This window comes from Diceros bicornis, chromosome 21 (genome assembly GCF_020826845.1).
Source record: "Diceros bicornis minor isolate mBicDic1 chromosome 21, mDicBic1.mat.cur, whole genome shotgun sequence".
Lineage (NCBI taxonomy): Eukaryota > Metazoa > Chordata > Mammalia > Perissodactyla > Rhinocerotidae > Diceros > Diceros bicornis.
Window position 1 is genome coordinate 10,716,494 of NC_080760.1, and position 12,592 is coordinate 10,729,085.

Here is a 12,592-nt window from a genome sequence, read left to right on the forward strand (position 1 = left end):
AAAAAGTTCAACTGGATTAGTAATGTTTTATTTGCTTAAATATATGAAACTATGACACATGTTAAAGTCTGATAGAATCCAATGGTAAGATAGATGAATGATTACATTACATTCAGTATTTTGCTATCTTGAAATATTTCACTCATTTGTAAAAAAAATGACCTACGGATTAATAGATTCTGGATGAAAAGTCAACAGCTTAGTAATTTTGGAATTTGGGACATATTCACCATAAATTGAAGCAAAATCAGACACATATATGGAGTGAAATGAACCTCTTAGAACCAATATTTATTTTTTTAAGTATACAAAAGTGTGGAAAGATATGTAGTAAATAAATCTCTTAAATTCTAGTGCTTAGATATTTTTACCCCATGAGTTAACTGAATTTCATTTCAAAATGTAGCAAATGCTAAAGAAATCCAGAAGTTAATCCATGAAGAGGAGAGTTCCTCATTGTAGCCAGCAGGGGTTATAGCCATGGAGCTCCTACCTTTGCCATGTGGACGTTTCTAATGAGGAAAGCAATCTGGCTACATGCTCTGCTGGATCACTGCCATCTTTTGTTCTCATATTCCTCTAGCTCCCTGTAAAACCTTCACTCCCTAAGTGACTTCAAAATCACCATCATGCCATCCTTCCTCGTTTTCTCAGTCTATCATTTATTCATACAAGTGATATTTGTTGAGCCTTAGAAGTCTAAGATCATGTGCAAGGGACTATGGTAGGACTCAGAGATGAAAGATACAGGAATCCTATCTCCCTCCTTGTCTCCCTTGATAGGGTCATGTACACACATAAGTATCAAGATACATAGTGGAAATGTTCAGAGATATTGCTTTGGAAACATATATTTCCAGTAACAGAGATTAGTAAGGAGTGCATAAAAGAAAAGGGCTTTGATACATGGGTAGAATTTGAATGTTTCAGTTTCTAAAATCCCTTTCGTACTCATCTACCCATAGGAAGTAAAAAAGTAAATCTTCATCTAGAAAAGACTAGAAGTCGCTAATAAATGATACTGGTGTGAGGCAATGAGCATGATCTTAGGGAAAAGCATATACACATAGTGATATGTTTCCCATTTCAAAACAGGATTCTTCCTATTAAGATCTTAACAGGCTGGCGCAATGGACCAAATCAAACACAAAGAAATGTAGGGTGTGACTGTACAGTGATGTGGGGACATGGTCTAAAAAATGGCAATAGTTGTAGTGTTCAGGGTACTAATCAAGGATAAACTTTATAAGGATCAATAATATAATGTGGCCAAAGAGCTAATGTATTTTTCTGATATATTAAATTTTATTAGTAACATATTTGCATGGCTCAAAAATCAAGATAATTGGGCCGGCCCAGTGGCGCAAGCGGTTAAGTGCGCGCACTCTGCTTCGGTGGCCCGGGGTTTGCAGGTTCGGATCCCGGGCGCGCGCGGATGCACCGCTTGATAAGTCATGCTGTGGCGGCGTACCATATAAAGTAGAGGAAGATGGGCACGGATGTTAGCTCAGGGCCAATCTTCCTCAAGAAAAAAGGGGAAGATTGGCATCAGATGTTAGCTCAGGGCTCCTCCTCCTCAAAAAAAAAATCAAGATAATGTGAAAAAAAATGTACGCTCAGAATTGTTACTCCAACTTCTGCGCCCATCCACCATGCCCTAGTTCAGAGATTTCCACTTATTATTTTATGAATCCTTCCAATATTTCTTTAGCCTAATACAGGTAATATACACATATACATATTCTCTTTCCTCCACTTTTCTTACAAAAAAGGGAATATGTCTTACACATTGTTCTTCATCTTGATTTTTTTTCACTTTACTGTGTATCCTGGCAATCTTTCCATAACAGTATATAGAGTTTCCTCATGTCTTTCCAAGCAGCATAGTGTTCCAGTTTGTGGAGCTATCATGACTTATTGTGGTGGTTTTGCAACATGGCCACAAATTCTTTGACACTCCTCCCCTTGAGAGATGAAGTCAATGTTCCTTCACCTTAAGTCCAGGTGGTTTATAACTGCTTTGACCAATAGAGCATGGCAGAAGTGACACTATATTTGACTTTTGAGGCTAGGTCATAAAAGACCATATGGCTTCCATTTAGGTCATCTTGTATTCAGGAATGTCTGATAGTTTTAATAATAACCTATGTCCTCATTATGGGCCACTAGCAAATAAAAATACTACTTTTGTTGAGCATGGCAAAGTATTCTATATAGAGAACCAGAGCAGGATCCCAGAACTCCATAAATTTGGAAAATGGTTTTCTTATAAATTTTTAAAATAATTTTGTATTAATTGGTAGAATCCACACAGCTCAGTAGAAATCAATGTTTATTTGGGAAATGTCCTGAAGTCTAAGATTAATAACAACTCAGGTATCTGTGACAGTCTTTTCACTTTAAATCTACTCACTATCATCCCTACGTATTGCTTTTCCTCTGAATGGTCAATCTTAGCACTTTACTTAATCTCTGCAACTATAAAATTTCATCTTGTAACATACTTTCCCCCAAATTCTCCCTCTGTAGAAATGACATGGTCAGATGTCGAACAATTAGGGACTTTCTTGAACACAGTTTTAAAATCCATGTTATGAATCTACCAAGCTTAAATATCTCAACTTGACAAAGTATGAGAGGAAGAAAGACTTTGCCATTGTCTTTAGAAATACATGCTTTGAATAGAATGCCCTAACCAGTCACGTGGCACACACAAATACATTCTATGGAAGAACAAAATACTGCATGCTAATTGGGCTTCTGATGGTCAAAACAGCCATGTAACACTCCTTAATGTTCAATATATTATCTTTCCAATTTTTGAAAGGATACTAGAAAAAATAGGAATTTAAGTGAGAAGGGGACATTGGAAGTAAAAGAGTGAGGCAGGCAAAGATAATAACCATTTATATTTTAAAGTTATAAAGATATCCTCCTAGGTGTATCCAGATTCCTCACCAAGAACAACTGTGTGACAGAATATAAAAACAACAGGGAGTATACTACACCACTCCGTCTCAGGAGGGAAACTGAGGCCCAGAGATATACAGTAACTATTCTAAGGTCAAGTAGTAACTGGCAAAAGAACTCAAGTCCCAGGTCCCCCAGGCCAAACCACACCTGCTGGTAGATGGTCTCTGAAACTATAAAGGGATTTAGTTACACAATGCTTGAGAAGCTCACCTGAAGGCCAGGAAGAGGAGCTATGCTTTCCATTTCTTTTTCACATAATTATTTCTATTCTTACAGAGAAAAAGAAATTCACCTTACAACAGCAACCAGGGAAAGGGAAAAATCTAGAAAAGTGCCAAAGCAACACAAACTCTGATGCATCCCCACCAAAAAAAGTATAGAAGTCCTCTCAGAAGGACAGTAGCAGGAAGAACATAATCCCTTTTAGGAGCTATTAAAGGGATGTCATTTCCAGGTTATGCAATATCTCTTCATCCTTATAAAAATGAAACAAAAAACAGCTGAGCAGAAAGCCATATCCAGGGTTGTCCGCTGTCCCAAAGTGGAAGGATTAGGGTTTCCTTTTGAATCACTTCCCAGATAGTTGCTTATTGCCCTCAAAGATACTTATGAACATCTATCCTGCTAACTCTCCTCTCTAACATCTGTATCCATCTGGTTAACATCTGTATCTATCTGATAAATCTTGCAAGATTTTAACAGAATGCTCTACCCTAAAACTTTGACGTTCCTGCAAAGAGTTTGCAGAGTCCTTGGAAATAAACAGGAAGTCAAAACCATCACCTCCCACAGCAGCAGAGTGTTATCATACATTTAATAAATAATTGTCAAATGAAACTTGCCCCGATATCTCCTCAGACTCCAGACTTGTACATCCAACTGCCTTCTCAACACCTCCAATTGAATGATGACTAACAGTATTTCTAACTCAACTTGTCTAAAACAGAATATTGAGGGCCTGCCTGGTGGTGTAGCGGTTAAGTTCGCACATTCCACTTCAGCAGCCCAGGGTTCGCAGGTTCGGATCCCGGGCGCCCACCTACACACCACCCATTAAGTCATGCTGTGGTGGTGTCCCATTTACAAAATAGAGGAAGACTGGCACAGATGTTAGCTCAGCAACAATCTTCCTCGAGTAAAAAAGAGGAAGATTGGCAACAGATGTTAGCTTAGGGCCAATCTTCCTCGTCCTGCTGCTCTATGTTTAAAATATGTCCTGAATCAACCAATCTGACTGCTTGCTCGCCTCTACCGTGATTCAGACCACCCTCACCGCTTGCCTATTTCACTCCAACAGCCTCCTGATCAGTCTCACGTCTTATTAGTCTCTTCTCATTTTCCCCCCAATAACCCATTCTCCACACACCAACCAGGATGATCTTCTTAAAAGGTAAAACATTTCACGTCTCACCTTTGCTCCAAACCCTGCACAGCTTCTCATTATCCTCAGCATACAATCCCACCTCCTGACAGTGGCTGCAAAGCTCTGGTCTTCCCTAGTCTAGTCCTCTAACCCCTTCTACCACACTTCCTGTAAGTCACCACGCTCTAACCCACTGTCCCCCTGGTTTAAATCAGCATGTTTTATACCTGCTTGTCACGTTACCTGACACACTCCTCCCTTAAATCGTCCAATGGCTGATTCCGACTCATGTTTCAGGTCTCCGAGCAGCTGCATCTCTGTGATGTCTTTCCTGAGCACACTATCTGAAACACTCCCCACGCAGCCAGTTACTCTGTCCTCATGCCTGCTTTTATTTTCTTCACTCTCTGAAATATAATGCTCACTGTATGTATCTCTCACGGGAATGTAAGCTCCCCGGCATCTGCAACAGTGTAATAGGCACTCAAATATTTGAAAGGATGACTGACTTAATGAAACATTTCTTGATTAACATTTTAAAGATGCTGGGTAGAGCCAGAAGGAAATGTGGGCATTATAGAACAGAATAAAAGAATCATGGAGCCTAAGGCCTGCCGAATAACAGAAAAAGATTATAATAGGAAATGGGCTTGCCACAATACTGGAAAACTGGAAGCAGATATACTTTACCAGTGTTTGGGCTCTATTTTCCCTTCATAAGGATGTGGCCTCAGTGAAGCCGATTTTGATTCAAGAACCTAATTCCCTTAAATGGAGCACTAGCTTTAGCACAGCACAAAATCAAGCCTCAGCAAGACCCTGCTTGCTGAGTACCCCCGCAGGTGCACATCCGTATGGGGCCTTCAGGGAGCTTCAGGGAGCTGCTCTCAAACACGCTGCACCTATTTCTGCTCGTTGTGACAACCTGCCCTCCAGTGGTTTCAGAATCCTTGGCAAATAAAGTGAGAATTTATTCTAATCTTACAGTGAGTTGTGCACGTAGCATGGGTCTCTGGGTCTGCATCATCTGTTCCTGCCAATCCATGGCCAACCTTAAACTCTGCAAGGATGCAAGGAGGCTGAGAAATTTAAAAGACCACCCAAACATAGTCACAGACTCTAACTCAATGCAATGGACTGAATGTCCGTGTCCCTGCAAAATTTATAAATTGGAATCCTAACCCCCGCAATGTAATGGTATAAGAGGCAGGGCCTAGAGGTGGGGCCTTTGGGAAGTGATTAGGTCATGAGGGTGGAGCCCTCATGAATGAGATTAGTGCCCTTATGAAAGGGACCCTAGAGAGCTCTCTTGCCCTTTTTCTGCCATGTGAGGACACGATGAGAAGTTCGCAGTGTGCAAACCAGAAGAGGGCCCTTGGCAGACACCAAATCTGCTGGTACCTTGATCTTGGACTTCCCAACCTCCAGAACTGTGAGCAATAAATTTGTTTTTTAAGCCACCCGTCTACAGTATTCTGTTACAGCAGCTTTAACTGGCTATGACACTCAGTAAAACTCTAGTCTAGTGTACAACATAGTTCTAAGTGAAATAAGACCTCGCCCCACTTTAAACTAAGACACCATTTATAACTTTAGATACTCCAAGTGAAGGACATAGGAGGATCACTAAAAATACAGCTTCTTTACTGTACCATTTCTATGTAAGAAGTACAAGAGTACATATTAAATAACTTCTCTCTCAAACCAGGCATCAATTTCTTTTCTAGTCACTGAAAACATTTCCTCAAGCAATTTCAAATTGACACATTTTTAAAAAGTGAAACAAAGGTGAAAAAGAAATGACAATGGCTTCTAAAACACAATGCGTTTCACAGGAAATCGAAGTGTGTTTCAGAATAAAGGAGTATCAGCCTCTTCATTGAAGTTAAGTTGCTTTGAGGTAATTTTACAATTAAAATAAATGTACATTAGAATATTACATTAGTGCCGGCCCCGTGGCGTAGTGGTTAAGTGCATGCGCTCTGCTGTGGCGGCCCAGGGTTCGCCGGTTGGGATCCCGGGCACACACCGACACACCACTTGTCAGGCCATGCTGTGGCGGCATCCCATATAAAGTGGAGGAAGATGGGCACAGATGTTAGCCCAGGGCCAGTCTTCCTCAGCAAAAAGAGGAGGATTGGCATGAACGTTAGCTCAGGGCTGATCTTCCTCCCAAAAAAAAAAAAAAATTACATTAGATGGAAATGCGTAATGCTTCAATTCTTTAAAAAGAATTTGAATGTAAATATGTATAAACCACTCTTAGTAAGGCAGGTCACTAATGACCTCCACGGCACTAAGTTCAAAAGACATTATTTTAGCCTTTATTTGCTCTTTCTTGCAGCTTTTGACATGTTTGACCTCTCCTTATCTCTTGAAGTATTGTCTTCCCCTTGATTCTGTGATAATACAATCTCCAGGTTTTCCTCCTGCCTGGCTGGAAGCTACTTATCAGTCTTTTTGCAGGCTCATCCTCCTCTAACTGATCATTGAGTGTGGGAGTTTCTCAAAGCTTTGCCCGAGGCTCTCTCCTCTTCTTATTCTTTCTCCCTAAGTGGTCTAATAAGGAGCTTCTCAAACTTTTTTACATTTTGGTACACAGAGAAAGTGACAACAGTTGAAGAGCTACTCAGAGCTGGAGACCACTGCCTGAAAGCTTCTGCTGCTCTAAGGACTGACATTAACACATATATATTCCATCTCCGCACATCCCATGGCACACTGGTGGGGCCTTGGAAAACTCTGAATCAACATCCATGTATTTAGCTATCACCAATATGCAAATAATACAATTTTATATTTTCAGCCCAGGCCTCATTTCTCAGCCCTACATCTGTAGATCCAACTGCCCATCTGACATCTCTTTTGGGATATTTGAAAGCATCTTAAATACATCATGTCTAAAACAAAGCTCATGATCTGTGTTCCCCCAAACATGGTCCTCTTCTGGTATCCTTTGTCTCAGTGTGGGCAATCACACCACTGAGTTGTGGAAGCCAGAATTCTAGGAGATATCATTTCCACCTCCCTCTCACTCCCACATCTAATCTATCATCAAGCTCTCTTCAATTTACTTGCTTTACATCATCTCGTCTCTCCACGTCTACCACCACCTAATCCAAGCTAATCATCATAGTTTATTAATTCACCTGAATAATGACAATAGCCACTCAAGTCATCTATCCTCATCCACTCTAGCACCCCCTTTTTAATTCATTCTCTAATCTATACATAGACTGATTTTCAAAATAATAATAATAACAAAGATCTAACCAGATCATCCCTTAGCTTAAGACAAAATTCCTCAACATGACCAACAATACCCTGCATGGACTGATTAATACTTATTGTTCTGGTCATCTGTTGCTGCAGAACAAATCACCCAAAACTTAGTGGCTTAAAACAACAATTTAATATTAGCTCTGATGATTCTGTGGACTGTTCAGCCTCAGCTGGGCAGTAATCACCTAGAATCTATCATGCAGGTGCAGTAAGAATTTGGCTTGGCTTGGAGTTATCTGAAGGCTCAGCTGGGCTGGGCATCCAAGATGGCTTCTTCACTGCCATGTCTGACAGCTGGTCAGGCACCGCTCTCCCCATGTGGCCTCTCCATGTGGTTGGTTAAGGGTTTCTCAAAGCATGGCAGTCTCAGGGCATTCAACTTCTCACATGACAAGTTACTCTCCCCAGAGACCAAGGCAAAAGCTGCGAGACTTCTTGTGACCTAGTCTCCAAAGTCATTCAGCTCTCTTCTACCTTATTCTACAGGTCAAAATCGGGTCACAGGGTCAGCCCAGATTCCAGGACAGGAACTACCCAAGGACTTGAATACCATTTCTGGTATTCAAGTACAGTTCTTGGGAGGGGTAGGAGGGTCACTGGAGAATATCAACCACACCTACCTCTCCAATCCTACTTTGCAGCACATTCCCTAATGCTGTTTCCACTTGAGCCACACTGGCCTTCTTCCAGTTCCTTGTACTTACCATATTCTCTCCTGCTAAAGGCTTTTGCACATACCATTTTCTTTGCCTAGAATGTTCTTCCAATCCCCCTTTTGCCAAGTTAACTACTGCTCAACTTTCAGAGCTCAATCAAGTGTCAAGCCTTCCCCAACTTCCTTAACCAGGTTACATCTTCTTATCATACACCGTCCTGGCACCAGATACACTTCTAGCACTGTCCTCTTCCCCACTGCACTTCGCATTTGTTTGTATGATTATGTAATTTATGTCTCAATATCCCTCACTAGACTGGAAGAGGAGCCATGTCTGTTTTTCCCCTCCTACACACAGAGCTTGGCTAGTACTCAAATATTTATTTGCTGAATGAGTGACAGAAATTAACTAAGTAAATCAAACTGTCTGTCTCTGTATAACAAAGTACTTTTTTCCCTTTAGAATTTATAGTGAAGTATATAACCACATTCCCATATTCAATACATAGATAATTAGACAACCCCAAATATAAACCGGTTTTCACAAAGTAAATCTCATAAATTTAAAGGTCATATTCTTTTACCATATCCTACCTATAAAATTAGCAGATGTATTAAAAAAACAATTAAATATACGCAAATTGTGTACGTTTTGTGGTATTTCTTCTAATCTCCTTGCAAATGAGCCTAAAACTGTCAGATTTTGATTTCTATGCCTTAACAAAAGCTGACAAGTGTACCACACGGAGCATTATAATGGGAGAGCTGATCTCCTACTCCGCAGGAAGCCGGCACTGACAGGAGACCATTAGGAGCATTCCACTTAGAAACCCAGGTGGAGTGTCCTCACTGTGCTAAAACCAGTCACAAAATACTAACTGCTCCCCTTTACATTATCAATAACCTGGCCAGATATAAACACTGCACCAACTTTCAACTTGAAATGGAACATTTCATCTTGGGGTGGGAGCTAACATGCCTGTTCTTAGAAGATGACACAAATAGCAAAGGGTTGGATTGGACAAAATATTTGCTAATTACAGCTCTTAACTACTTTTGTGTGTGTGTGTGTGTGTGAGGAAGATCGGCCCTGAGCTAACATCTGCCAATCCTCCTCTTTTTGCTGAGGAAGACTGGCCCTGGGCTAACATCCATGCCCATCTTCCTCCACTTTATATGGGACGCCGCCACAGCATGGCTTGACAAGCGGTGCATCTGTGCGTGCCCGGGATCTGAACCGGCGAGCTGGGGCCGTCGCAGCGGAGCGCGTGCACTTAACCGCTTACGCCACCGGGCTGGCCCCTCTTAACTACTTTTTTTAAAAATAAAAGTCTGAGAATCATAAACCAAATTTCATTATCAAAAAGTACATTCTATTTCTGATCCTTTGAATCCCAAGCTTTGACTCTACTTGTCAACTAGGGAAAACATCTGGTCTAGTGACAGAGTGTTTCTTACAATCCGAAATAACTGAGCCATGTGTTGACTTATTCTGTCTCCCGCTATAGCGGGGGCTCCACGAGGCCTGGGTTTGGTCAGGCTTGTCCACCCAGCACAGTCTCGGCACACCGTGCTGCAAGATGAACCACTGAGGGAGTGAGGAGCGCTGGTCTAGTAGAACCAGATCTCGTGTGTCATAACATTTATGAAGATACTTATTTTGTTATTTACCAGGAAAAGATATGCTGTCAAAAATGCAAATAAAATGCCTTTACTTCTCATTTATGCTTCTTGCTTCCTAGGTATTATGCCATATAAAATGAGTGTTTCTAATTATTTAACCTGTTTCATTCACCAGTTAAGAAAAAAATGTATTCTACTATAAGGCAGAAAGAGCCTTTTGCTAAACCATTGAATTTCTCCAGCTGTTAGAAGTTTTCTGGAATGAAACTTCTTTCTCTCGGTAGCTGAACTGGAACTTGTTACCTTATTGCCTAGTTGGAGGAGTTTTATCAGATTAAACAAATATATGGCAACTGATAAGTCTACAAGCAGATCCATGAGTACGACCATTTTTGTGGAATAATTTAGCCACTAGCTGACTAAAAGTACAAAAACATAGATGCAGAATAGAGGGCGTGAACATAGATGCAGAATAGAGGGCGTGAAAATGGGTTACAGGATAGTGGCTTAAATCCAAACTCTGTCTCTTAATAAATTGTCAAAATTTTTGTCTTAAAAGGGTGACTTGATGAAGTTGAAACATTCATTGATAAGTATTTAAACCTATTCTAGACCATACAATTTAGATAACAGTAAAATATTAATATCAAATTTGCCCATTAAAAGAAATTCCCTACCTGGTGTTCTCTGACACAAGTGTAATGCTGACCAACAACGATGACGTGTGGGTTTTCTGCGGGTGAGTCCTGTTCCGTTTTGCATCTTATTTCTCAACTCATAGATCACACTGAATTATTCACAGCTCAACATCTTCTTCCTTGGTCCTGCTTCTTGTTAAGTTAAGGATTAAAACTAGATTGTTGCTTTTTAAGTTATAACATGTTAAATGGAAATTTTAAATACTAGACAAGTTCAACCTGATTTACAGCTGCTCCAATTTCTGACTTGAACTTAGAAAAAGTTGCATTACAAGAGACATGATCCACCCATATTTTCAAAAGCATTAATGTTTGCCTCCTTGGGTTTTTAAACTTCTCTCACATTCAGCCAAAAAAGAGAGAGACGCACTTAAGCTACGCTGTCAAGTGCCGTATTTGACCAATCTTTTCAGTACTCTAAGCGGTTTTTTAAAGTCTTGCCTTTCATTTGCTATAACTCTTGACCCCACCTTATTTCTCCTATAGGAATCAACTAAAAGGCTTAGAACAAAGACAGATTCTTCGAATAAACTGAATAGTTTGGTAAATAGATCCCCCCCTTCTTTCTCCAGATCTCATTGCCATCAATGGGATTCTATCTTGAGAAGAAAAATAGATACTTATTTCAATGTTACAGTATTAACTTAGGTTACTTTTTAGAAGTTATTTTCAATCTCACCCAGATATGCATTGAAAACATCCCATCTTCCCTTCTATTCCTCCTCATTCACAACTAAAGCTAACACACACTCCTTACAAGTAGGAGTAATGAGGAAGGGCAGGAATTTCAGACATATTAGGAATATTGATTAACTCGTATTCCTTTTGGTAAGGCAAAATCCTGATTGAACAGATCACTGGTGGATGAATGGTAGGAGATGCATATTTTCAACCTAAGCCCTTTCAAGGACAGATGCCAAGGTGAGCAGTATTCCGGGTTTCTCAGCAACCTGAAAGGATTTGTGAATGATTGTGAAAGATTTGCACCACCTCCCAGCTGCACTTAGGGGCTGCTCTAAACAGCAAAGCCCAGTTTGGGAAATCCATGTCACATCCTGTACCCTGGGGGTAAGAAGTGGTGAAACACACACAGGCACACACACCCCACAGGCACCAGTGGGTAAGAAAGGGTGAAATAAATACACACGCACCCACACACACATCCCACACCAGTGGGTAGGAAGGGGTGAAATAGACACTCACACATCCCACACCACGCCAACCAGAAAGCCCTGCGGTGAAGCTCTCAAGCAGGCAGGCTCTGCATCTGAAGGCGCAGTCAGCATCCCCGTCTCCCAGCCCAACTGGGAATCTCTCCTCCGCCTCGGAGCTAGAGCTCCCTAGTCTTGTACATTCTAGGCTGTTCTTTGCGAAGTACAAAGGTCTATGCTGGCCTTACCTCTGGGGCTGCTTTCTTGTAAGTACGGTGGGGCCGTGGGAGTGACATTTCCCGAATGGGATGCTGACAGCAGAGGCGAGCGTTCGTCCACCCCGTCAGCAGCCATGACTGCAGCAGCGGCGCAGCCGGGGCAGCTGAGCCGGGTTGCGGCTCCGGCGGAGGCGGCGGCCAGTGCTGCCGCTGCTGCCGCCGGCGGGAGGGCCCGGGATGTGTCACACGGCAGGAGGCGCGGGAGGGGCCGGCGCGGGCCCGGGGGCGGGGGGAGGAGAGCGCGCCGGGAAGCGGGACTGGGGGAAGGGAGGGCAGAGAGGAAGAGCGAGCCGGGGGAGGGGAGGGGGAGGGGAGGAGGGGGAGGGGGAGGGAGGGCAGAGAGGAAGAGCGAGCCGGGGGAGGGGAGGGGGAGGGGAGGAGGGGGAGGGGGAGGGAGGGCAGAGAGGAAGAGCGAGCCGGGGGAGGGGAGGGGGAGGGGGGAGGGGGAGGGGAGGAGGGGGAGGGGGAGGGAGGGCAGAGAGGAAGAGCGAGCCGGGGGAGGGGAGGGGGGAGGGGAGGGGGGAGGGGGAGGGGAGGAGGGGGAGGGAGGGCAGAGAGGAAGAGCGAGC

The 12,592-nt window shown here is 42.5% G+C and overlaps 1 protein-coding gene across 4 annotated transcripts in view; it reads right to left on the reverse strand.

The window, feature by feature from the left end:
* Positions 1–12,160, reverse strand: part of PIP4P2 (phosphatidylinositol-4,5-bisphosphate 4-phosphatase 2) — a 47,225-nt gene extending 35,065 nt beyond the window's left edge. For 3 of the 4 annotated variants that reach the window (XM_058564566.1, XM_058564569.1, XM_058564568.1), the window contains exon 1: positions 11,994–12,160. In XM_058564566.1, the coding sequence (XP_058420549.1) occupies positions 11,994–12,099 (106 nt within the window). In that variant the 5' untranslated portion in view covers positions 12,100–12,160. Of the gene's footprint in view, positions 1–10,573; positions 11,545–11,993 lie in introns of all 4 variants that reach the window. The other variant, XM_058564567.1, reaches the window with a different exon arrangement.
* Between the last annotated feature and the right edge of the window lie 432 nt (positions 12,161–12,592).